This window comes from Glycine soja, chromosome 1 (assembly GCF_004193775.1).
Source record: "Glycine soja cultivar W05 chromosome 1, ASM419377v2, whole genome shotgun sequence".
Lineage (NCBI taxonomy): Eukaryota > Viridiplantae > Streptophyta > Magnoliopsida > Fabales > Fabaceae > Glycine > Glycine soja.
The window spans coordinates 33,310,018-33,337,987 of NC_041002.1; the positions used below are offsets into that span (position 1 = coordinate 33,310,018).

Consider the following 27,970-nt stretch of genomic DNA (forward strand, 5'->3'; position numbering starts at 1 on the left):
ATTTTCACATCATTCACGTACTCAAAGATCAAAACACAATATCACTAAATCAATCAATATCAATAAATACATAAGCGTTATGCAACAAATACACTAAGACTCAATCCTATATGCAATGTGGTACCATGTTAGTGAAAAACCTCATCAGGCGCCTAGGAGTACATGATAAGACAAACCACACACTAGTAAGTCAGGTCACTCTCACTTGGTAAAATCATAGGGAGACCAATTAGGGTCATGTTGTTTTGTGAGAATGCTTCAACCATGTGGGATCGACACAGGCTTAAAGGAGCACTCAAACCGGGTGTATTTACCCCCAAGGCCTACACTCCGAAGAGTCCGTCAGGGCCTCTCCCTCCTGATTCAGGTCCAACCCAGAAAACATTTAGCACGCATACTCTATCTATGAATTGTACAAAACACACGACTCCTCAATTGTTCTCAAAATAATTTTATCTCGTCGCACTTGTGATTAAACTCGTCGGGTCCCCACAGTCGATCCCATCACAATACTCATAACGCAAAAACTCGTCACTCTTAAAGGGTCTTACAATTGTGTGATTGCATAATTCATAGCTCACAACTCAATACACACATCTCAATACACATGTATTTCACCATTCATCACAAGTTCAATTTGTCACTTACTCACAATTTGAACCACAATTTCATAATCTCAATGTAACAATTTATACAAAATGCTTCTCACAACATGTGGAGTAAAACCCCTCAAACAATTCCACACAATCATATTGAAATCAATGAATCAAATCATAGATAAAAAAATATGAAAACACCAAGAGCACTTAAGTTTATCAACCAATTCGCATTAGGACATCAATTGGTCCATCAACACAACAATATCGTATTTATAATTGTAAAGGAAAATTATAATTCAATAAACATCCCAAAATAAATCCCAATTTAATCCCCTAAGGATTCCTACATATGTTCATTCTAACTCTAATTGCGATAAATTCATCCCTTACATCTAAGCGGGCTCACCTGTGTATTCTGACAGCGATAGCGGCATCTCTAGCAATTTCCTGTGATTCCTCAAGCTTTTCCTCTTATTTGCTCTGATAGGGTTTCCAAGCGTTAGAGAGAAGGAGAAGAGATTAAAGTCTTCATTTTGTACTATCTTCATGCGATTTACTTTTCTCTCTCCATGAATATTGTTTCGCAAATCCCGACGGTGAAGGTGTGCAGAATTAAATTGCAAACCAGGTGTCTAAATTTCACGATGATCCAACAGTAAAAAAATCTTGGATCATAGTTTTACTAGACAAGTTTTGAGTCTCTGTGGGAAAAGAGAAAGCTACAATGCGAAGGACATTTTTCTTAGCTCCCACATTTTTTCACAATTTCCAACAGTGAGAATGCTCGGAAATAAGTTGCGAACCTGGTGCTAAAAGATCATGACGATCCAACGGTTAAAAGTCCGAGATCATCATTTTACTAAGACAGGTTTGAGTGTATGCGGGAAAAAGAGAGAATTTTGGGAAGGGAAAAGAAAAAAAACGAAATTGAGAGGAAGAGGAGGCGTAGTCTGAAAACTGACCTAACATGTCTATATTTATAGCTATGATACTCACAACCTATTATTTATCCTATTTATTTATTTTTATTATTTTATAAAAAGTAACTCTATTTTATTTCCTATCAAATGAATAAATTAAATATATTTTTTTTCTTCAAACCATTATTTTAATATAGTTATTTCTCCTTATTTATTTAATTATAAAAACCTCACCATTTTCTAAAATTCTATTTCTTTTTTTAACTATTTTTTTAATTTATTTACGAAAAATGGGATGTTACAATTCCATCCCCCTTAAAATAAGTTTCATCCCCGAAACGTTGTCGAAAGACCGAGAAAAAGATATTACGCATATGGTTCTCAATACCAAGTTGTGTGTCCAGTCAAAGCTCTTTTCAGTGACTTTGACCACAAGATTCCTCTGCACTTAGTGACTAAATTTGGCAATCATCGTTCACTCAATGATAATATTTCATAAATTAAGTTTTCTCACGAAAGTGACATCTCAACAATAATAGAATATGAATGACATACTATTTGGAATTGGGTAATATCATAGGAGACACTTATGACAATCTGAAACGAACAAGCAGATACAAGGAAACATGATTAACCACATGACCGACTTTTTCTCAAACATGTGACGATTCAAGAAAAAAGGTATATGTTTCGAGACTTCAACACTCTACCAATCCTAGTCCACATGCGATTCTCGAGAATACATGATTTACCTACCTTCGGATCTAAGCTTTTTTTTCTTCAACGAGATCTTCCCCACTTTGGTATACTTGACTCATAACTCTCGCTTAGGTTCAAGGGATTCTAACAGTTTCCTACCTGATCCAAACTCGGTGCTAACAAGATAAGCAAAGCATACCACTCTTCCCTTCCCTAAACTCGTTCAAGCTTAAGGTAATCTTGGCACACCCATACTCACACCACTATATAAATTTTGCACGTAAGGTTGAGGGTCTAACTGTTATTTACGATGTCTAACTCTCTAACTAGGACACTAGTCACATCAAGGGTTTATGATCGAGGCCGTACCCGAATCAAATAAACATTAAAATGTAGTAACTAGGAAGTGATCCTAGGTCGTTTCCCAACAAGCAATGATAAACCAAATGTTCATAACAGATAGTAGGGAATAGTAACAAATTTGGGGGGGGGGGGGGGGTTGTTTGCTTTTGTAAATTAAATAGCGAGTAAAATTGAATTAGAAAAATATCAGAATTAAAATACGTTGCTTCCCCTTGATTCACAAGCAAGTCTCTTATCCTAGGTTGCGAGAATTTATCCTTTATCAGTTTAACCACTTAATCCAACCCTAAATTAAATTACTAAGCAAAATTTAACATAAGGCATTCATTATGTGATTAAGCAACACATACACCAATTACTCATAAACGATCATTAAGCATGAACGTAAATTAAGCGCAGAGACAATTAATCAAGTACTAAGCATGCATGAATTAATAGCAACAAATTTAGAGTAATTAGTGAAGAGGAAAAACTGAACAGAATTTAACAGTAATAATAGAACCTCAAAGAGAACTGCGCTTGATCCTCAAGAGAAAACAACGCTGGGGACTTAGCCTTCCATTAATCAATAGATAACGAACTTATAAATTGAAGAACGAAATTTTATTGCTACTGGAATTGTAGAACGAAAAAATGTCTCAAAGAAAAAGCCTAAAACTAGAAAACGAAAATAGGGGAGAGAGAAGATAGGGAAAGAGAACCTAAACTAGAACCTTGGTGCTGTTATATAGTTTTCCAGCCCCAAAGCTTACAAATCTGTTTTAAATCCAAGCTCATAAATAAATTAAATTCAAATCTAGATAAGATAAGATAAGATAAGATCTAGATTAAATAATATCTAGATGAGATCAAATCTAAATAATATCTAGATAAGATAAAGATAAGATAAGATCTAATTTTGTAGAATAAAATAGTTTGCCCTCTTCAAGTCCAAGCCCAATTCTGGATTCAAGCCCAATGCTTCATTAATTCTTGAAATTAGATTAAAAACATCAAATTAGCTGAATGGGCCCAAATAATAAAAATGTCTAATTAATTTGACAATTAAGACTAATCAGTACTTAAAATGGTGCAAAAAGAGTTAAGAAATAGGAGAAAATAATGACACATCAGTTTCCTACTCAAGCTCCAACTACTAAGCTAGCTCGGTTGAAACTAAACTCACAACAAGATTCTTAAGAATTCTACCCAAATCTTCTACCTCGGATTCAACTCCCAAGGTTCTAACAACGTATCAGACTAATAGTAATGCCTCCAAAGTATGAAAGCGAACACCATGGCTACAAACTTTAGATCATGTGTACGATAAATCCTTTCATGAATATTGAGTTGTCAAGAAAACATAGGTCGTTACTCGTCCTCATACAAGCACTCCTCTAAACGTTTACTTCAAATATTTTACTACTTCAATAAGGACCTACTCGGCTAAGATAGCACTCAATGTTTTACGGTGGCCGACTTCTCTATGAACTTAGGATTTACTTCTTACAGGGATCTCATCGGAAGCTTAAACTTACTCGAGTCATCTCTAACCAAGGTTAAGGTTAATTCAAGGAATCCTAGAACAACTTCCTGGTTCAGCTACTAGTTATTGGTGCCTCATCTTAAAGCAACTTCTGCCTAAGAAGGATTTATAGTTATCTCTCACCTAGACATAACATACTCTACGGGTCATCCTCATCTAACTAAAATGGATATCAAAACTCTTAGCATGAAACATGATTCCTAAGGGTCTATGTCATACCCTAATTTCATTCGGGGACTATCGTTTGTTGATCTTTTGATCCTTGCTAGTCGACTTATGATGTTGAACACCAGTTACAATGCAAAGCAAGGAACCATTCAGTGTTTCAATTAGGAATGCAAAAAATACCAAAAAAGAGAGGCATAAGGGTTTTTTCATTGAGTTTCCTGGACCCTAGCTCGCCCAGGCTAGCCTCTAGCTCGCCTGGGCCCCCAAATTACTTCAGGGTGAAGGAACCAACTCGCCTAGGCGAGCCAGTTACTTCAGGAGTAAGCATCAGCTCGCCTGGGTGAGCTGCCATTGCCCTAAGTGCCCATTTTCCTATAAATAAGCGTGCTAGGGAGGCTAAGGGGAGGTTCCAAGGTTTAGTAGTGATCAATATCTACGTTGTTCCTTGTTCGGTGTTCTTCGTGCGACCATCGGTTAGTTTTGTTTTTATGATTCGAATGTGATCTATGCACCCTTAGGGGTCCCCCTTGTTATTTTGTGCATATTCATCTCCTCCTTCTATCATCGGTAATCTCATTTTCTTTGTAAAGTTCAATCTTAACCGATCACTAGTGTTGTAAAGTTGTCTTTAAGAATAGTGAAATTAATAAACAAAACCAAGATAAAACCAACTCATAAATAACTTCTTTTTATCAAAATGTCACTTGAGATCGTTTCAAGGTCCAACGCCTTAACGATTTTCTCTGCTTGTCAAATTTAAAAGATTGTTTCAAGGTCCAACGCCTTAATGATTATCTCCTCTTTTCAAAGTTTAAAATATCGTTTCAAGGTCCAACGCCTTAAACAAATTTTTGTTTGCAATTAAAATGAATCTTTCAAAAACATAAAAATCAATTTAACACACAAACATTCAGACTTAAAGAACTACGTAGGTCTGAATTTCTCATCGCACCTGAAGATACATAGGAGCAAGGGCACCCCCTTGTCAACCCCAAAAAAGTAAAAAATATAAAAAGGGAAAATAAATAATTTTGAAGTCACGTTGCGCACACTCAATCAAAGGTTGTCATTCCTTGTGACGGGCGCGTGGGATGCTAATACCTTCCCCATGCGTAAACAACTCCCGAACCCTTATTTTCAAAATTCGCAAACCTCTTTTTGGTTTTTCTAACGTTTTCCCTTGAATAAATGTTGGTGGCGACTCCCGCGTGTTTTTTCTTTTTGAAAGATGCACATCTTATTTTACCTCGCCTTCTCGTCGAAGGGTAGGTTGCGACAGATGACGACTCCACTGGGGACTTGTTAGAGAGTTAAGCCATTCGATCAGTGTGCAATGTTTTATAATGATTTCTTCTTTATTTATGCTCCCTCTTCTCTTTTATCTTTCGTTTTATCCATATTTGTGTATAAACTTTGCTATGTTATTGTGTTTGGTGTGTGTCTGTCTACCTATTACATTCGTAGTTAGAAATATTTTTGTTTTATGCACACATGGCGCCTACACCTTTGCACACACATTGAGATATTATGCCCTATACTCGGGTCTATGTGATCCATAAGGAGTGGAGGTCGATCTGTGGTCATGCTAGGTCTTCAACTCGCTTGATAATAGTGAAGCCTCATCTAGAGTTTTCCTCTTTTGGTGATGCATTGTCGCCGATAGTCCCTATCGCCACAATGTATTATCTAAGAGGATGATATCTCTAGAGACCGGTAAGGTTACATGAAAGTACCCTTGGGAATTATCACTAGAAGTGGACTTTTGGATCCTTTCCATTAGGTTCCTGAATTAGGGGGCACATAGAAAAATCACTTTGGCTTGTTCCTTGATGGCATCATGCATCTATTCATGGCATCGTAATGGACATATCATTCTTGCATTTACCATTTATCATCTTCAAGCATTGCATTTGCATAAGTTATTGCATTATCATACATCTTCATTTAGCATGCTTTTGTTCTGCCAATTGCATACATTCTATTTTCATCATTCGCATGTTATGTTCACTCATGCATGATCTCATGCATGATCTTGACACATAGTTGTTCATGCCTTGCATTTTCCTCTAAAAACAAAAAAAAAAAACGTTTGATTGACTGTGTTTCAAATAAAAAATAAGAAGTACAGACATTGATGTGACCTTATGTTTATCATTCTTAAAAGTTGTCTTTTGAGAGAAAAGTGAGTTGTTAAGAACAAGAGTCATTCAACTTAATCTATCAATTAAATATATCTCATCCTTGAAAATTCATTTTCGAGAACTTGCACAATTTCTTTCTTTTTTCCTTGCTACAAGGTCATGACCAAAGACAACAATAGATACCTCAAAGCCCTACATTGGGGCAATGAGAGGCTCCATACATGAGCCTCAAGCACACCTAGGGGCAGATCAGAAGTTCTCACCCGGTAGGTTGAAAACTCGAAAAGGCGGCCTAAGCAAAAATTAGGGTTAATAATAAAAAAAAAGAATCAAGAGCGTGTTTATCAGGGGTTTGGTCCCAAAAATCCAAACTACAAAAGTATCTAGTCAAGATTTGAAATGACGCATGACCGTGTTTCAACATCCCAAACACTAATTTATCCCTTGCTACTCCCTCCGAGCTAAAGCATATTTGTTTTCTAAAAACAACACGAAAAAAACAACAAAAACAAAATAGGAACCCTGAGTAGGAACCACCGCTAAACCGGCGGGAAGGGTAATGCAAACAACACATGCATGAAGTTGGGCAACAATGAAAAGAAAAAGAAAATAAAATCCGCCAAAGGCGAGTGAAGAAAAGAGAGACAAAAGATTTTCAGATTTTACAAGGAAGGCACAAAAAGTGCAATAAAGATTAATGTATAAGACAAAAGGAGTAGAGCCCAACATAAAAGGTACAAGCAACGCTCTCGACGTTCTTACTCAATGTAACCCTTAAACACTCTTTGAGCCTCTCTAATCCTTCCTTTCATAGCCCTCTTACTCAAAATTTGCATACCTCTTTTTGGTTTTTCTAACGTTTTCCCTCAAATAAACATTGGTGGCGACTCCCACGCATTTTTTCTTTTTGAAAGATGTACATCTTATTTCGTCTCGCCTTCCCGTCGAAGGGTAGGTTGCGACAGTCTATAACAACCTCAAGATACACCCCATAATCCAACTTAACTGGAAACATACTAAGCACTAACCATCGAAACCACTATAAGAGCTAACTCAGGGTGGGATATCCTATCACGCATTCCACAAACACACAAGGGCATCAATTATGTTAAGACATGACCAGGTACACATAGAGGTCACGATAGGTACTAAGTGTCATACCTTAATTTTGTCTAGGGACTATCGTTTGTTGATCTTTTGATTATTTTTAGTCGACTTACAGTGTTGAACGCCAGTTACAGTGCAAAACAGATGATCATTCAGTGTTTTGATCAAAAATGCAAAAAATACTAAAAAAGGGGCAAAAAGGTCTTTTCCTTGGTTTTCCTAGACCCTAACTTGCCCAAGCTATCCTCTAGCTCACCTGGGCCACCAAATAACTTCATGGTGAAGAAACCAACTCGCCTGGGCGAGCTCATTGCTTCGACACTAAGTTTCAGCTCGCCTGGGCGAGCTGTAACTGTCCCAAAGTGACCCTTTGCCTATAAATAGGCGTTCTAGGGGTTGTTTTAAGGGTTCCAAGGTCAGAAATTGAGGGAATTAAGAGAGGAGATAAAGAAGAAAAAGAAGAAAGAAGAGGAAACGAGGCCGAGGAGCTACCGAATTACGACCGTAATCGATTTCTACATCGTTCTTCGTTCATCATCCGGTTAGTTTTTGTTTTAAGGATTTGAATGTGATCTATGCACCCTTAGTGGTCCTCTTTCTTGTTTTGTGCATCTTCATCTCCTTCTTCTATCATCAGTAATCTCATTTTCTTCTTGTAAAGTTAGTTTTAATCGATCATTAGTGCCGCAAGTTATCTTTAAAATAAATTGAAGGTTAATAAGCAAAACCAAAAGATCGTTTCAAGGTCCAACGCCTTAACGATTATCTCCGCTTTTTAAAGTTTAAAACATGGTTTCAAGGTCCAACGCCTTAAACGACTTTTATTCGCAATTAAAATCAATCTTTCAAAAAAAATAAAATCAATGTAACACACAAACTTTCAGACTTAAAGAACTACATAGGTCTGAATTCCTCATCGCACCTGAGGATACGTAGGAGCAAGGACAATGCCCTTGTCGACCCCGAAATAATAATAAACATAAGAAGGGAAAATACATAATTTTGAAGTAGGCGCGAGGGATGCTAATACCTTTCCCGTGCATAAACAACTCCCGAACCCTTATTCTTAAGTTTCGAAGACCACTTTTTGGTTTTTCTAACGTTTTCCCTCAAATAAACATTGGTGGTGACTCCACGCGTTTTCTTCATGAGAAGACGCCATTTTTATCTCGTCTCGCCCTCCCGTCGAAGGGTAGGTTGTGACACTAAGGTATTCCTCAAAGCATCCACATACTTTTTCCAGATTAAGGTAAAGAGAACTAGGATTTATCTCGCTAATCATACAACTATCATCACTAATCCTTTAGGTCACTATCTTACGCAAGAACACTCACTCTCGAACCCTTCCATGCTTAGCAATTAACACCTTACTAACTACCTTACACTCTTCTTAAGGTTTCACACTAAACCTCTTAACTATTCTTCACAACTTTTCCAACTACTCCATATTTTTAAACAACTCTTTACCAGACATCTCCCAGGAACTACTGTTACAATTTTCTATAGGTACTACTACACCTACAAGATTCTCAATTTCGCACTTAGGTGGTAACTAAGCACATCCTCAAGGAACACAAGTACATGACTTACTAAGTTTGACTTTCGTCTACAGGTAACAAGGATCATGCCTACTCAAATATTTCCTCTCGAAACACCTTAACATGATTGGCAAGGTGAAGTCTCTCTATTCGTAACAGGAGTAACAACATGACAGGTTATCAAACAGTTTAACAAGACATGATTGGAAGATGAGCAGCCCATAACTAGATGAACACTCGATTGATTAGGAGACGATAATTTTAAATCAAGAAGGATCACTCATTTAGAATCAACAACATATATTCCAAATGAATTCTAGAAACAAAAACATGACCATAATGTACACCCATATGTAGACGTTAACAACCACTTGATTGTGACAGAAACATTAGTAATAAAAAACTATTTGACATAGGCTCACAACAAAAAGAATGAATTATACTAGGGCTTGCAAGTATAATCGAGTTACTTGACTTCAGCACACAACAAAAGAAAATGGGTTGTACTAGAACTGGAAGGTACAATCGAAATAGTATTCCTTATGAAATATATCTTAATGCATGTCATCGAACTATAAGGCATTAGCATTGCTACGAACAAGGAATCGCAAGCAACCATACAACCTATGCAATTAAGGCAGAACACCATACTACAAGCATACATAGAATTATAAGGTTCCTATAACAAGTATATAACGTACATATAAGAAGTAAGAATTAAACAATCACTAAGGATGTATTAAGGAATCACAGTTTCAACAATCACGTTTATGATCACACACAAAGAAAAGAAGGGATTAGTTGACACATCTTAACACATCAATTAAACACACTCATTCACAACACACCTGCAGGTTCAAGGTTCTCTACGACATTAATACACCCATCAAGTTATCAAGACCACTTGTATCACCTAACAACTTGCCATGACATCCTACCACACTTCACGAATTAAAGAGATGGTCAGTCTCATAACTCGTGACTCAACAATGGAATTATGGTATAGCAAACATTAAGGATGCAAGGCACATCACAAGCATTATTAAGTCTCATTTGATCATGCAAAGGAAAATAAAATTAATAATCCAGGCATGCTCAACAAAAGCATTCATAAGTAATCACAAAAACGCACACCAGAATATGGTAAACACATAACACACTGGCTGAAAGGTTCGATCTGCTCTGATACCACTAAATGTGACACCCTTTACCCCATACATATATGTACAAATAATAAAAGGAAAATAAATCAAAATTAATTAAAAGTTCTTAAAACACATTTAAATAAAATCCTTTCAAAAGGATAAAAGGCTCACATTCACTTTTTTTTTGCATCATAATAAAACTTGTCCAAATAAATAATAAAATCATCTCGGCTCAAACAAGGCCGTCCAAGACTTCATGCAATTAATGTAGAAACCTATACCCCAATGTCACATCCTATCAGAGCATTGTGTTCCTACGTTCTCTAGCATGAGGTTCTCTATAGCCATTCACCTAACCATATGCTCCCACGAACACAAAGTTCGAGATCATCACAGGATCCAAACACAAATAGCACACGGAGAGTGAGTTATCACATTCCTAACTAATAGAGAGAAACGAGGCAACTAAATATACATATCATGCAAATGAGATACAACTTATTTAAACATAGCTCACGTAATTCCACCGCTTTGTCGCGTAACATCACATCACAACACAACACGTCTCATTCATTTTCACATCATTCATGTACTCAAAGATCAAAATACAATATCACTAAATCAATCAATATCAATAAATACACAAACGTTATGCAATAGATACACTAAGACTCAATCCTATATGCAATGTGGTACCATGTTAGTGAAAAACCTCGTCGGGCGCCTAGGAGTACATGATAAGACAAACCACACACTAGTAAGTCAGGTCACTCTCACTTGGTAAAATCATAGGGAGACCAATCAGGGTCATGCTATTTTGCGAGAATGCTCCAACCATATGGGATCGGCACAGGCTTAAAGGAGCACTCAAATCGGGTGTATTTACCCCCAAGGCCTACACTCCGAAGAGTCCGTCAGGGCCCCTCCCTCCTGATTCAGGTCCAACCCAGAAAACATTTAACACGCAAACTCTATCTATGAATTGTACAAAATACACGACTCCTCAATTGTTCTCAAAATAATTTTATCTCGTCGCACTTGTGATTAAACTCGTCGGGTCCCCTCAGTGGTTCTCATCACAATACTCGTTGCGCATTAACTCGTTACCCTTAAAGGGTCTTATAGTCGTGTGATTGTACAATTCATAGCTCACAAATCAATGCACACAACATCTCAATGCATTTACAGGACAGGTTTTGAGTCTCTGCGGGAAAAGAGAAAGCTGCGATGTGAAGGACATTTTTCTTTGCTCCGACAGTTTTTAGCATTTTCCAACGGTGAGAATGCTCGAAAATGAGTTGCAAACCTGGTTCTGAAATATCATGACGATCCAACGGTTATAAAATCTGAGATTGTCGTTTTACTACGAATGGTTTGAGTGTATGCGGGAAAAAGAGATGATTTTGGGAGGGGAAAAGAGAAAACGAAATTGAGAGGAAGAGGAAGCGTAGAATCTATCATCAATATGAAAATTGACCTAATATTTCTCTATTTATAGCTAGGGTACTCACAACTTATTATTTACCCTATTTATTTATTTGTATTATTTTATAAAATGGAACTCTATTTTATTTCCTATTAAATGAATAAATCAAATATATTTTTGTTCTTCAAACCATTATTTTAATACAGTTATTTCTCCTTATTTGTTTAATTATAAAAATCTCACCATTTTCTAAAATTCTATTTCTTTTTTTTAACTAAAAAACATTTTAAATTTATTTACGAAAAATAGGATATTACAGGTATGTCATTCATGGGGGTGGATGGATGTCATCTAAAGGCAAAATATGGAGGAATATTATTGACTACAGTGGGAAGAGATGCTAATGATCAATATTTTCCTCTTCCATAGGCAATTGTTGAGTCTGAAACAAAGAAAACTTGGAGGTGGTTCTTAAAATTGTTGCTTGAAGACATTGGGGATATGAACATTCATAATTGAGTGTTTATATTAGATCAACAAAAGGTCAGTATCTAATTTACTATGATTGTTTTCTTTGAATAATTTTTGACACTGCTAATATTTTTCCACTTTTTAAATTATGTGTTGGTTGTAGGCCGGGTTTGGTTCAAACATTCCAAGAGATATTGGGTATACAACAATTTCAAGAAGAAATTTGGTGGTGGCACATTGTTAAGAAGCTTGATGATGGGGGCTGCCAAGGCAACTTATGTAGAGGCAAGGGATTCTAAAATTCAACAAATTAAGGAGATTAGTAGAGAAGCTTATGACTAGTTGGATAAATTAGAAGAAAAGACATGGTGTAAACATGCATTTAGCGTGTATCCTAAATGCAATGTTTTGATGAATAATCTCTGTGAAGCTTTCAACAGCACAATTTTGGTTGCTAGAGATAAGCCCTTATTGACAATGTGTGATTTGATTCGAAAGTATGTAATGAGGAGGTTTGCAAATTTAAGGGAGAAAGTGGATAGAATCCAAGGCAATGCCATGCCAAAACCAAAAATGAGGCTAGAATTTGAAAAAGAAAAGAGTGGGAATTGGTTTGCTACATTGGCTGGAAATTTTCATTTTGAGGTGGCACACTCAATGTCACCTAATAAGTTTATTGTGGATTTGCAACGTTGGTCATGTACCTACAATTTCTGGGATGTAACAAGAATTCCTTGCAAACATGCGGTGGCTGCCATCAATTACAACTGTCAAGAGCCTGAAGACTTTGTTCATTGGTATTACTTTAAATAAACCTATATCAAGTGCTATGAGCATGAAATCAGTGCTAAGGTCCTACTCATTGGCCAATAATTGATGACGAAGACTTGCAACCACCTGAGTATTGCAGAGGTCCTGGACGTCCTAAGAAGCTCAGAAGAAGAGAGCTAGATGAAGCTCCTAAGCAACCAAATTTAGAAGGATTGGCACAAAGTTTAAATGTAGTAGGTGCCATGAAGTTGGCCATATTGTTAGAAAATGTCCACTTCCAACACCACCACCACCACCAGAACCAGAGTTGATAGATGAACCTGCAACAGAAACTCAAGTAGATCAATATGAGATGGTTAATCTGTCCCAAAATAACCATGTTGCTGAAACAGGTGAAACTGACCTTGTTTTGTCCAGTTGGACAACCTACACTGACATAAAAAAATGTTAATACAATTTTTAATGTTGCAAACATTTCTGTTATAGCTACTGATCCAGTAAGTTAATGATGTACAATGATAAATTTTTTGAATTTCTTTATTTGGGAAATCTCACAAACTACCAACCATGGACTTGTTTTAATGTGCAAGTAACTACAAAGAAGACCACAAAGCCAAAAAGGAAGAATGATGGACAAAACATTGAAGCTACAAAAAAAAAAAATATCTAACACATCAGTTGGAAAAAATATTAGGAAAGACAATATTTGGTTGCTCAAAGTCTCAAGAGAAGGTAAATGTTATTTGAATATGTTTTGCACCTCTCATTTTTTGGATCTAGCTAGTTTGCCCCGTATAAGTAGATTTATAGACTACTCATAGGGGAAGATACTTTAAACACATTTAGTAAATAAATCTAAGCAACAACCAACACCAATATTACCTGCCACTTTCAACTGTTACATTGTAACTCAAGTTGTTGCAGTTGCAACCAATATTAGGGTGAGATAGGTTTTCTTTTTTTTTGTCCTTTTTATGTTAAATTTCCTCTCTAGCATAAAAAACACTAACAACTAACATGTTTATTATGTAATAAGGTTAAAGAAGTTCAAGAAATGAAGAAAAGACAACAAGCAAGTCAAGATTCTCACCAACAAGTAGATTCTTCCTATGTGAATGAACAACCACTGGACTTGGATCCATTTGTGGGCACGCAACCAAGTCACACATAAAGAAAAGAGTGGAGTCTAGTGTATTTTGTTTAGGAAAATGGGATGGAACACTTTGTTTTTTTTTTGGCATTTAGTTTAAATGATTACTTCAAAAGTTTGTGGGAATGGTCATAGTCTTGAACTTTCGTAGTTGGCCAATTAGTTCATTTTTATTTTGGCAATTGGACCATACCAACTATGATGCACTATTATTGATATGAATAAATAATACTTTCTCACTACTTTCATTGTTGTCTTTTCTTTTTGGGAAAAATGTAAATTATATTAAACCCAAAATGATACAACAATAAACGAGGCATACCCCGCAGCTAGAGAAAATCAAAAGCCTCCCTAATACAAGAAGGTCTATATCAAGATGTTAAAACAAATGCAACAGGTGCACTTGTCTATACATAAGAAACTTAATCTTGCTAATAACCTCTATTACAGAAAATTGATAATCTTAAAAAAAATCAGTTTGTTCCTAGACAGCTAGATGCAGTAGACTGTAATTGCTATAGCCAGACAACGAAATTTTACTTGAACACCTGATGTGGATCTGCCCCTAATTAAAGAGTCAGTAATGCACTGCAAAGAAGTGAAACGCTTGCGGAAAGGAGCCAAATCACGAATGTGAGCCCAAACTTGGAGAGTTTTCCTGCAAGAAAAGAACAAATGAGCATTTGACTCAGCCTCATTTGAACATAAAGGGCAGAGAGAACCCTTATTCAAAAAAGCAGCTTTGTCAAGAGTAAGCAGCCGATTCCTTTTAGCAAGCCATAGAATGAAAGACATCTTAGGGGGGATTGCTGGGTTCCATATAACAGAACACCAACTAACAGTAGGCTTGACACCTCTAATGTATTCATAGACTTTGTCAACAAGCAATTGTTCATTGGTGCTCCAAGATTGAATCCTCTTTTTGGCCTCTTCCGTACTTAGCTCTTTGGAGATAATAAAGTCCCTTATTTGAATGATTTTCTTTTTCAAAACTGAATTTGATGAAGAAGTATTGTAATTTCACGCATCGCTCCCTCTGGAATAGTAATGGTGAACCCACCAAACTCATAGAGAATCTTTCTTACAATGAAAGTCTCACAGGATACGGGAAAGAAGCGCAAGGTTCCAGCCCTTGAGATTAAAAAGGCCTAAACTCTCTTCTTTTTTCGAAGAACAAACTACTGACCAAACAACCAATGGCTTGTTTTTGTCAATATCCGCTTTGTCCCACAAAAAATTATGGCACGAAATGTTGATCCGGCGCAGAACAGATTGAGACAAAGGAAAAATTTCCATCCAGAAATTCACAATTTGTTGTCCTTTTAATTCAACTGCTTTTTATCATTTTGAGTGAAACAAATCCACGCATGAAATCAATGGGAATTCATTTCAACACTTGCAACCAACATTTGATATCTATCACTTCCATTTTTAACAAGACCATATATTACTAAAAAAACAAGACCATGTAGGTCCTCAACTAAATGTCACTTTCATGTTAAAACTAATTCAAACTTTTGATTTAATACCAAATTAATTTCAACTCTTCAAAATTAATATGAATATAAAAATTGAATTAAAGCTCTCTTACAATGTGTCATATTAATATACACACCAAATTGGAAACAATAATGTCACTTTCGTATTAAAACTATTCCAACATTACAAAATATGTTGTCTTCTACATTACATCATATTACGTCAAATACACATAATATTTCATCCCAAGCCTACACTACTCACATTCACCAAAACCTCATATGCTATCTTTCTTTAACACAACCCATACACATAATATTTATGACTGTGTCCCACACACCCCAACAACACTCACCAGTAGTAATCCCTTTCTTCTCTTAACTGGATGCTTCTTCTGTAACTTTCCAATTTTTTTTCTTGCCTCTATTAATAGTTCATGATCAAACCCATTGTTACTTTCCTCTGCACTAGCCACATATAGATCTTCATTTGTCCATTTAAAGAAGTTGCAGGTGTTTGGGGTATGCAACAAACAAGTCATTTAATTTTTAAGTATTTGACAAACATAAATACCACACAAATCCAACAAATAATCACAAGGTCCTGCATTTCTACAATCCACTTCGTTTTCTTTCCCTTTTGTCTCCCCTATTAGTTGTGTAAATGAATGCTCTTACAACACAAAGACATTGCCTCCTTTTCCTTGATGAAAACAAAGGCATTCCCACAAAAGAATGAGACACATCAGATGTGTGAAACCCACCACGTGATCAAGACGCCATGTTCAAATGTCCTAGCTACTACAAGCCTCAATCTTCTGCTACAATGCTAAAAAACAATGACAAACAATCCTATGTTTTCTTCAATTTAGGGCTCTGTCTATCTCGTATAATAATAAAATTAAAAAATAAATAAAAACCCACCTCACTCCATTTAAAACGCATGACAACAACTGATTAAGAGTCCATTTGTCATGTCACCAACCTACTTAAGATCATCTTAACAAAAGGACCAGAAAACATAATTTGAAAATTTTAGGGACTAATAAAAATATTTTTAAATTTCAGGGACTAACAAACACACCTTCTAATTTTAGGAACTAAAACATAATTAAATCTAAATTAGACAGAAGTGTTAAATAAAAAATAAAGAAAATGATACTTCTAAATAACTAAACATTTGTTACTAATCAATAATGATTCCTTTAAATTAGTTTGATTGATTTGATTCACATTAATAAAGATTTATATTTATTTTTTGAGTATTGGATCGTTAATCTTGTAAATATGCCAAACGTAGATATATTTCTTACTAGCTAAAATTGGATCGTTAATAGAGTAAATATGCAAAACGTAGAGATGTTTGGATTTACCAAATTGGCTTATATTTCAGGATTTTTTTTTAAACAAAAAAACTAATTTTATTTCAATTATCTTCATGTTTGTTTTTTGCACTCCTCCAGAAAACGTGAATATGCCTGTGTGCTTAGAAATTGAAGCATCCCTGGCAGCGAACTTTCTAGCACAAACAACGTGCCTAAAATAATTAAAAATATTTTGAAACGATATCATAAAATACTTAAAATATCAAAATAATATGTGCAGATATTTATACAAGACTGATTTGCATTTATTTTTTTCATTGATCGGATCAGTCTGGCATGAGCCCATTTGGTCCACCAGGCTAAACGGGCTAAGCTAAAATGGCTCATTTCTATTTGGGCCACCTTTTTGAGAGCCCATCCTGACCCTATTTGCAGCCTTCTGGCCCAGCCCAACCCATCGGGTCAGGTCATTTTGCCAGCTCTACATATTAGTATAATTTTTGAAACTCCAAGAAAACCAGTAAGTCATGTAATCAACCCTGAAGTCACTAGTAAGTGGTCACTAGTCACAACATAAAATATAAGTGGTCACTAAATAGCACTATTTTTGTTTTTTTAACAAACTTATTCTCCCTGCTTTGATTCTGACAGCAATAAACTCGAATTTTCCACATGTTCCCATTCATATACAATACTAACAATTAGATGATGAATCTTGACATACTAAATGTCACAATCTATTGTAACTCATATGATGAAAAACTGAAACCTGATCTTCCATCATTGGTGGATTTCAACTCAAGCTTCTGGTAAGGGCTGCAAAGGGTCCATGAGTTATCATGTCAAAAACTTTCAAAAGATATAATAAAAAAATGAAGCAATAAAAAAATGCTAAATGATCTGATAAGCACATGCATGAGACTAATAAAAAGTTTGCTCAAGTTTAGGCTGAAAAACTGGGACCACAATAAACCAATTGGAAACAGAAGAGGAGAGCACCTGCTATTGGGATCATAATAGAATCCACTGATAGAGCCATTGCTGCAAGAGAAACAAATGTAGTAAAATCCGGCTATGGTTAATCCACAGTCTGTTCCAACATTCACGAAGTATTGCTCCTTCCACCTCTGCAACAAAGAATTTAGTGCAATTTGTAAAGGTTCTCATTTCAGATAAATATATATTATTTTCAGCATTGTTATTTTCTCTTGGTGAAAATCAATTTACCATGAATATGTAAGGATAGTTGCTCAGGTCCAAAGACTTGCCACCATCAGCCTCCACTTGGCCCTAGAAAGTTAAAGTGCATTAGAAACACTACATGCGATGCAGTCTTACACATGAATCCAAAATTTAAATTGTTACCAATAAGGGAGAAAAAGATGGAAATTTAGACCAGTGCCTTATATCATCCTCTGGACTGAAAAACATAAGGAACAGAAAAAAAAAAAAAAAAGTTAATAAAAACAGAGTATATATCCAAACTAATTCATGGGCATCATCAGTATTATTGAAATTAAGCTCCACTTGATTTAAGAGTTGATTGCTTAGTAACATACGATGCCTCCCATTTACCGGTGAAGAAAGTATAGTTCTTTGTATCAACTATCTCCCCTTCCCAGAACGTTACTACCTGATATAAACCATTAAAAGATAAAGTGAATGCCATGGTGATTTTTCTTTCTTGCTAAAAAGTTTCAAGAATGTAAATCGGGGTATATAAGACAAAAACTGAAGTTAAAATATATTTGCTCTACGTTACACACCATTCAAGAGTATTTTGAAGAAGGAAAATAATAAATATATATCTACACTAGTCTAGTCTTGATTTAAAATATTGAAGTTAAAATCCCTCTGAATATGTTTTTTCGACACAAAATATCCTATACATTATCCACAAAAGGGATAAACTCATAGAAACTAATTTTTGGCCGGATAATATAAAATGAGAAGATTGATCTTTAACAAAGAAAATTAATAATTAATAAAATCATTACCATGTAAAAAATGCTAAGACAAGTTCTACCATACAGTAGGTTAACAACAATCTAAAAATTCAAAGGCCAGTTAACTACTTTGTAATTTAACAAAAACTACTGTATGCCATCAAATGGAAGCTGAACACACATCATTAATGCATTTATATAAACCGTTTGTTAGGTAAGTAATAAAAAGATAGGTTATTCTGATAAGAATAATGTATTACAGATTAATGTTGTCCTAAATCTTCAGATTCAATTTGTGACAAAACAGTAATTAACAGTTTAACACAACAAATAGTCCAAATTAAACTAGAACAAAAATTATAAATATGCATGTTTTCTAAATGATGAAAAGTTGTCACTTTTCTGTTTCACTTTTAAGAAAGATGAACCAAAAGGAATTGCTTACTGGTGTGTCTGCCATAGGAACATTAAGAGCTTCCATGGTGCCACACAAATACCCATGCTCAAGGTCACATCCTTGTATACGGACATTTACTCTCCATGCTTCATCCTTTTGTACACTTGAGACATTCTGGGTGCCAGAAAAGGCCTGTAAACATAAACACCTTGAGTATATGGCATAAGGTGAAAGACAGAAGATGTGAAACCTAATTCAGTGGAAAGTTGAAGTTGTGTTCTCTATGACTATGAAGTGTGGATACGGCAACCAGCAAACTGTACACATGGATAAACGCATACATACAGTATGCCCATATATATTTACCCAATATAGCTGGGCTCTTTACTCTTTCTTTTTTCTTCTCAAATTCTGAAGCAGTTAGATACCAACCAAAACTAGTAGCAAGTAATTGGCTCCAAGCCAATGCACTTAGGCTTTAAAATTAACCAAAACCAGCATTTGTTCATGTTTCCAGAAGCTTCAGAAAATATATTTATAAGCTCCCTAATCCTAGTAGAATCTTCAAATATAGAAGTCTCTGCAGGACCACAATGCAGAGTTGCAGACCATGAAGTGATGAAACTAATCACTAATTCCTCTGTTCCATTCACAGGCTGTAAATATTCTTTTTATTGTATTGGTTTCAGATTCATTTAAAAAGTATTTTATTATATATATGTAAAAAGGTTAATGAAGTATAAGAACACTAAACACGTGTGCATCTTCTAGATTATTATTTAATCAGGAAATGTTTAGCTGACAATAGCTCTTAATGGACTAATGTAAACAACAAGAAACATCAATACATATTCCAAATTTTGAGGGGATGCAAGCTTTTTGCATACAATATAGTTGTGGTCAGAGAATCAAGAGAGGAAATAAATGAGAAGTTAGAGATGTAGAACATACCTAACCACAAACATGGTTTAAGTATCTAGGGTCCATCATTCAGGACTCAGAGAAATAGAGGGAGATATAAATCATAGGACTCAAGCAAGATGGATGAAACAGGGGAGCACATCTTGTGTTATCTGTTTATCAATAAGAAAAAGATATTTGTTTCAAGTCATGGCAGGGCATGGATTCTGGGTATAACCCAGCAGTGGGTTCAAGCCAAACAGGAGATACCCACCCAAACCAAATCTAATTAGTCAAACAGGCTTCTGTTGTGAATTCGAATAGCAGTGCGGGTGGCAGTGCCAAATAAGGACCCAAATCAGGAGCAGAGGCATGAAACATTTGCCATACCAAGAGTATGTTCGCCAAAGGGAAAAGAAATGTTGCTTCCAATGTGAGAAGCCATTTGGTCCTCTCAATAATGTCCTGAAAGAAAGTTTCGGCTTCTCATTTGAGAGAAGGTGATGATGGAATATCAAAAAGGGGAAATTAAAGCTTCCGGACTGGTGGAGCCTTTGGTGTTGATAAAACTAGTTTGTGATAAAGCACTCACTTTAGCCTTGATGACAAGGCCGCTTATGTCCCGGAAAGCATTGATAGGACAGTTATGTGATGTGTTGCACTTGTATGGCAGTTATTGTGTTTAGTAACTGTAGACCAGTTAAATGTGTATTTCTTAAATAGAATGTATTACAAATTTCCATGAAATTGTGCGTATTAAATTATTGGAGTTGGTTTGAAGGAGGAGACTCCTTGTTAGGGAAGAGGCCTTTGTTAGCGTTGTACTATAGATTCTAGATTCTGGTTTAATTGCAGAACACTTTTGATAAAACCTTCCAGTTTGTGCCCAAACTCTTGAATCTAACAGATGAGAAAGTGTTAAATGAGTAGATATACTAGACAAGATAGAATTAAGAATGAATGCATTAGGAAAAAAGTTGGGTAGCATATATTGTAGAAAAGTTGGTAGAATTTCGCCTTAGGTGGTTGCAGAGTGCATGAAGAAGACCTAAAGAAGAGCAGATCATATGGAGTGCAATCTAATTACTAGAGGCAGAGAGACCAAGAAAAACTATAGGTGAAACAAATAAGGATTTAGAGGTCAATAATTTGTCTATAGACACAATTTGAAAGAAAACATTATGACATCATTGATACATTTAGCTGACCCCAACTAGTGGGAAAAGGCTTGGTGGTTGTTGTTGAGTCAATATATATCCAATAGAACAAATTAAGTTTGAAGTTATCATAGAAAAGAAATCTGTCACATGGTTCTAAGACATAATGTACATTGTGCACTTAAATACTTGCCATATAGAATCAGAAAATGAAATATATATGTAGTACATCACTAATGTAAGACGTAACTCTAACTATGCCATATTTTTCACTTTTTAGCCAAACTTTACAAAGCCAATCCTAAGGCCAGATAAAACAAGACGACAGTTACATAAGGCAGTCAGAAGCCAACAGCCACTATAAAACCTTGGTGAATGAATCTTTTAGGACATAGATCATTGACTGGCCAACCCACAAAATGAAATGCGTATCACAAGTTCACAACCTGGCTAATTAACTAATTTTGAGGCTTGAAAATTGAAGTAGGTTGTTTAATTAATTGCTTGCAATTAGAGTTGCTGATTTCTGGCTATTAGAGTTGATCTCTAATAAAATTCCCTAAGATCTTTAATACTTGATCAGAAATTGACTACACATCACATACTCTATCCCTCAGGCCTTTAGAAGGTCCTAAATAAGGGAGGCAAAAGAAGAAAATCCCTGCCCACTAAATGTCAATTGTCAAGTAGTTATACAAAGATGAAGTGAAAATGGACATTATATGGATATGTAAGGTCATTTCACTCAATCCACTCTATCATGTCCTTTTCTCACATATCCCTGGTAGGGCTCAGCTTCTTAAAATGAATTTATAAGCTCAAGCAAAAGAATCATCGCCCAACGCCATGTGGTACTACGGACTACAAATCAATCTTCCAACAGGTGGAATCATAACATGTACAAACAAGCATCTACGATTGCCATTGACATTCAATTTGTGCTCAACCACATTTGCCCAATGAATTACGCCTCAGATACCCATATAAATTTCCATCATCAGAGGCCAGTAGTAGTACTAGTTGCTAATTCCAAGTCAATTTCTTTGATTAACAAAAAAATACATTTTATCAAGTTGTCTTAAAGAAGTATTAGATACTCCGTGTTCCCTTAAACAAAGAAACCGAATTTCATAAACCCTATTGGCAAAGTCTAACAAACAAAATATCGAAAACAAAAACACGGGAATATGAGTACCTGCCCAACGCCTAGAAGACTACAAGATTGGCACGAACTCCTTCCCGAATTGGCACCTAACACAACACACATCAAGTCTAATAATAATAATAATAACACATAAAGAACTTGTTACTACCAAAGGAAAAAAAAAAAGGAGGGAAATTCAGATACCAAAAAATAGAGAAGGGTACAGAAAAGATGAGAAATTTATTGTTATTATTATTACCTGAAACCTGAGAAGAAGGTGCTGCGGTATTCTCCAATACTCTCACGGGCATGTTTCTGTGATTGTGATGTGAAGAAGATGCAGCAGAAATTGCTGGGTCAGTGTGGCAATTCGAGAAAAACAATACAGACATGAGTAAATAATGAATCCTGTCCATTCATTTTTTGTTTTAAAACAAATCTAAAGCTGAGATTAAAAACGCACAAGAACCGTGGAGGAACTTGTTTAGACGTAGGGGCGGGTAAGCGGGCCGACTTGTCCCGCGTAAGGCCCGCCCACATAAGTTCGCATTGGCAATGAATCGGATCAGTCCGTCCCGCTTCTTACGCGGACCAAATAAATTGGTCCGCTCCCGCGCCGCGGATCAAACGGGCCGATCCGCGTGTCTAGTTTTAAAAGAATTTTAATTTAAATAAAAATACAATATAATCAAATTAAGTTCAATACAAATATAAATAAAATCTCAATAATTAGTCAATTACATCAATAAAATAAATAATGTCTTAACAAAAGAAAATCCTAGCAATAAATCTAAAATATGAAATTTAAACATCTCCAACAACAAATGATTTCATATTTGAAGTAACTTGAGCCTTCTCCATGTGAGTCGCGTTTTGTTTTCCTTGTAAGGGAAAAAGTCGCATGACTTGTGCGCATGTGTGACTACGTGGTGGAGAAAAACCGTGAGGAGAAAAAGTGTTCTTAGCTTGCTACAATGATAATTGCTAGCTTTAAATCTTTATCTTATCTAATATATATTTTTTATCTGTTATTTTAAAAGAAAAGTTTAAAGTGAAAAAGAGAAAATCAAACCTAATATAATTAGGTCACGATCACACAAATTAAATCTAATGCGAGCTGCGGGCAACCCGCGGATCCCGCGGGCCAAACCCACAAAATCCACGGGTTAAGTGGGACGGGTCCAAAAATATGATATAACCATAGATCATTTAAAAAAATTGGTCCGTAACCCGCACGGGCTGCAGGCCCCACGGGCTAGTCCATGAACCTAGGCCCGTTTACCCACCCCTATTTAAAGGAGTATCGACAAAATTAATTTTAAAAGAAATTAATTTTGTGAAAATTGATGTTAGAAATGCACACACAAGCCCGAAAGCCCCAATTTGAGCCGTGAACGAATGAGGCTTAAATTGATGATGGTTAATGTAATTTCGTGTTTTTCAGTTTTAGTTATTGTAATTTTATTGTTCATTTATAGTTTTTTTAAGTATGTATTTTTTTAATTTTGTTCAGCGCAAAGTTATAGCTTATAAGAATTAAAAATAAAATCTTAAAGGAACTTACATGGATGAAAAAAATGAATTATAAGAATCAAAATTAAAAATATACAAGTTTATCCGAACTTAAAAATATATTTAAACGAACGAATTTATAGTATTATATTATATACATCCAAGATTATTTTCTAAAAGAAATATTCACACATGGTATTTTCTAGAGATATAAACAATTAATCCTTTGTTAATTTTTTTATTATGATTACACAATCAATTTTTATATAATTAATGCTGATTCTTTTTGGTTTTGATTCATTGGAATTCTTTATATATTTACATACCAACAAATCAAAATTGAAAGCCTCTCATTTTGTTCATCTTTTACATTTTCTTCCTTTTGTTTTTTAGACTTTTTTTTTCGTTGAAAGAGGTGAGCAATGAATAGGTATATTATTCCTCATTTTTTTGTGTGTGTTTTGGTTCAAGTTTTGTGTTAATCTCTCTCTCTCTCTCTCTCTCTTTTTTTTTTTTCAATTTATGTGTTTTTATCTCAAATTGGTATATAAGAGATTTGATTATCATGTTATTGCTCATGTACTGTATTTGTTTTTTAGCTCTTGACGGAAAAAAGGAACAAGATTCGTTCGACTTGTCTTTCAAATAACGATCAAAGCAAGATTTTAATTTCATATTTCTTATTTAGAACATTAGGTACAATTCAATTTTAGTACAAAATTTTATATTATGTAAACTGAATCATGTAAAATAACCACATCATGCAATTGGTTTTGTTATACCAATTTATTGATTAATTTATATTTAATATACATAGTAATAATTTAAACTTAAATAATGTCATAAAAGTCAGTGTATGAAAAAAATATATTTTCTTTAATGAAATAGCAAGATAATTGAAAAAATAATTTAAAAATAGAGTAAGTTATACTTATACAACTTGTATTTTTTTTCACTTGACACTCCTCCTTTTTTTACCCTAAAAAAATCTCTTAATTGTTTAGCTCACATTACATCCATATCTCTCCTACTTAAACACTTTAATAATCTAATAGAAAATAAACACATATTGATCACACACCTTTTAATAAAAAAATTATATCTAAAATACCTTCATCTTTTTCCTTTTTAACTCCATAAAATACATATTACCTTTAAACAAAGATAGTGCCTCTTTAACTCCATAAAATACATAAAATACATGTTACCTTTTTAAACAAAGATAGCGCGAGTAATCTCCAAGTCCAATTGCCCTAAGAAAAATTGTTGCACTTTCTTCAGCAGCACTGTTTCCTTCATTTACCCGTAACATCTGCTTGGTACGCACTGTTAAACTCAGAAAAGGTTAGGCCAAAAACTGTTGCTCCTCATAGAGATTTCTCATATAAATACACTTTAATTACAATCTGTCAAGCTGATTTTTAGCCCAATAAATAGCTAAACTGCCATATACACAATTACAGCTAATTATCCTGATTTTCAGCCCAATAAATATCTAAACTGCCATATATACAATTACAGCTAATTATCCTAATTAAGAGAGTAATTGTTACAAATAAATGTGCAATCCCATACAATTTGCTATGACATTTAATTCTGTGCTGTGACATTTAATTCTGTTGACATCCCCCCTCAAATTGATGCCCGGAAATCGACTAGCATCAATTTGCTAAGTAGAAAATTGTGTCGCTGGCGTGTTAATGTTTTAGTGAAAATGTCAGCTATTTGAATGGAAGTTGAGATGTGTGGTAGACTGATGACTCTTCGATCATAGGCATCGCGAATAAAGTGACAGTCAACCTCAATATGTTTAGTCCGTTCATGGTAAACTGGATTTGCTGCAATCTGTATGGCACTGGTGTTGTCAGCATGCAGCAGAGTTGGTTGTGCTTGAGAGAATCCAAGCTCTGTGAGGAGACCACGCAACCATATTATTTTGGAACAAGCGGCAGACATCGCGCGATATTCTACTTCAGTGGAGGACTTTGAGACTGAATCTTGTTTCTTACATTTCCATGAAATAGGAGCATTCCCTAGGAACATACACCAGCCAGTAGTAGATTTTCTTGTGTCTGGACAACCAGCCCAATCAGCATCACTGTATGCTTGGAGTTGTATGGAGGAATCAGCAGGAAAAAACAAACCATGCTTTGGGGTGCCAAGGAGGTATCTAATGATCCGTTTTACTGCTGAAAGATGCAAATGCCTCGGAGATTGCATGAACTTACTCACGGTGTGGACAGCAAAAGAAATATCTGGGCGAGTGATAGTTAGATAGATGAGACTTCCCACGAGCTTGCGATAGTGAGTGGGATCATCAAGAAGTTCACCTTCATCTCTCCGATATTTAACATTAACTTCCATGGGAGTGTCAACAGGGGTGGCATTTGGGAGTCCAGCTAGTTGAACCAAGTCTTGAATATACTTGTGTTGACATAGAGAAATGCCTTGGTGATGATAATGCACCTCTAAACCCAAGAAATAAGTGAGATGGCCTAAGTCTTTCATTTGAAAGGTTGAATGCAACTGATTTTTTATTCTAGAAATAGCATCTTGATCTAAACCAGTGACCACAATGTCATCCACATAAACAAGAAGCACCACGATGCCTTTAGGAGTCCTTTGTAGGAAAAGAGAGGGATCATACTGACTTTGAGTGAATTCAAAAACAAGTAGTGTCGAGCGAAACTTTTCAAACCATACTCTTGGTGCCTGTTTTAATCCATATAAAGAGCGTTTCAGTTTGCAAACAGTATTAGGTGAAGGGGTAGGCATACCATTAGGAAGCTTGATGTAAACTTCCTCCTTAAGGTCACCATGAAGGAATGCGTTTTTGACATCCATTTGTTGTAGTGGCCAAGATTGTGAGGCAGCAAGAGCAAGAATAGTGCGCACAGTTGTCATCTTGGCGACCGGTGCAAAAGTCTCATCATAGTCCAGTTCATATTGTTGCTTATTTCCAAGCACAACTAAACGAGCTTCGTAACGATCTATGGATCCATCCGAGCGCAGCTTTATAGAGAACACAAACTTGCTACTTAAAGGCTTAACAGATGTGGGACACGGGACTATATCCCATGTTTGATTTTCTTCCAATGCTAGAAGTTCAGTTTCAATAGCTTTCTGCCAACAAGCATTCTTCATGGCCTGGCTATAAGAGGAAGGGATAGGAATAAAGGATAATGAGGCTGTCATGGAATGGATATACCTGTCTGGGGGCTTAATAATGCGTGAGCTGCGTCTTGGAGGAGCTGGTTCTGGTTCTTCTACTGGATCAGCAGCCAAGGAATTATCTCGAAGGGGCCCTTGAGGTTCTGTCTGTTGATTTTGGTTTGCAGTGCTACGTCTGCTGTAGGTCAAGAGAGGTTTAGGAGATGGTTCTCCTGCATGAGAGTTAGAAAACAATGGCAAAACAGAAATTGGAGGAGAGGTAAGGTCAGGATGTGATGCAAAAAAGTATACATTTTCTTGGAAAATGACATTTCTAGATACTCGAATCCTACGGATGGTAGGATCATAACATAGAAAACCCTTTTGATGAGGAGAATATCCAAGAAAGGCACATTCAACAGATTGTGCAGTGAGCTTGGTGCGTTCTCTTGGAGGAAGATGGACATAACACGCACAACCAAAGATACGAAGATTTGAGTAATTGGGTGGATGACCATATAACCGATTGAAAAGGGATTCATTACCTATTGATGGAGATGGCAATCGGTTGATAAGATGAACTGCAGTGGAAAGGGCTTCACACCAAAAACGTGATGGCACATGAGACTCCAGCAAAAAGGTGCGGACAACATCAAGCAAATGGCGATTTTTTCTTTCCGCTACCCCATTTTGTTGTGGAGTTGAGGGGCATGACCTTTGGGATACAATGCCATTGGATTGCAAGAAGTCCTGAAATGAGTGTGACATGTATTCTCCCCCATTATCAGAGCGAAAGATTTTTATTTTTGACGAAAATTGGGTCTGAACAAAAGCATGGAAAAATTTGAAAGTGGAAAAGACTTCATCTTTTGATCGCAGAAAATAGACCCAAGTGAAGCGACTATAATCATCAATAAAAGTTATGAAATATTTATAAT

At 35.7% G+C, this 27,970-nt stretch overlaps 1 protein-coding gene across 1 annotated transcript; it reads right to left on the minus strand.

Annotated features, from left to right (window-relative positions):
• Positions 1–17,341: 17,341 nt before the first annotated feature.
• Positions 17,342–22,778, minus strand: LOC114414937 (glucose-induced degradation protein 4 homolog). The gene is made up of 8 exons (XM_028379394.1): positions 22,630–22,778; positions 22,422–22,477; positions 19,218–19,361; positions 18,386–18,459; positions 18,192–18,246; positions 18,054–18,116; positions 17,826–17,953; positions 17,342–17,642 (listed from the first exon to the last, which is right to left on the minus strand). Exons 1-8 carry the CDS (start codon positions 22,760–22,762, stop codon positions 17,564–17,566), a joined length of 732 nt encoding a protein of 243 aa, XP_028235195.1. The 5' UTR covers positions 22,763–22,778; the 3' UTR covers positions 17,342–17,563.
• Positions 22,779–27,970: the final 5,192 nt, after the last annotated feature.

What these genes read in the sequence shown, in the direction of transcription:
- LOC114414937 (XM_028379394.1), bottom strand. Translation starts at nt 22,762, where the DNA reads ATGTCTGTATTGTTTTTCTCGAATTGCCACACTGACCCAGCAATTTCT. An exon ending in TTCCTATGGCAGACACACCA is followed by an intron (nt 18,460 to 19,217) that starts GTAAGCAATTCC and finishes GGTTTATATCAG; the next exon opens with GTAGTAACGTTCTGGGAAGG. An exon ending in TATTATGATCCCAATAGCAG is followed by an intron (nt 17,643 to 17,825) that starts GTGCTCTCCTCT and finishes GACCCTTTGCAG; the next exon opens with CCCTTACCAGAAGCTTGAGT.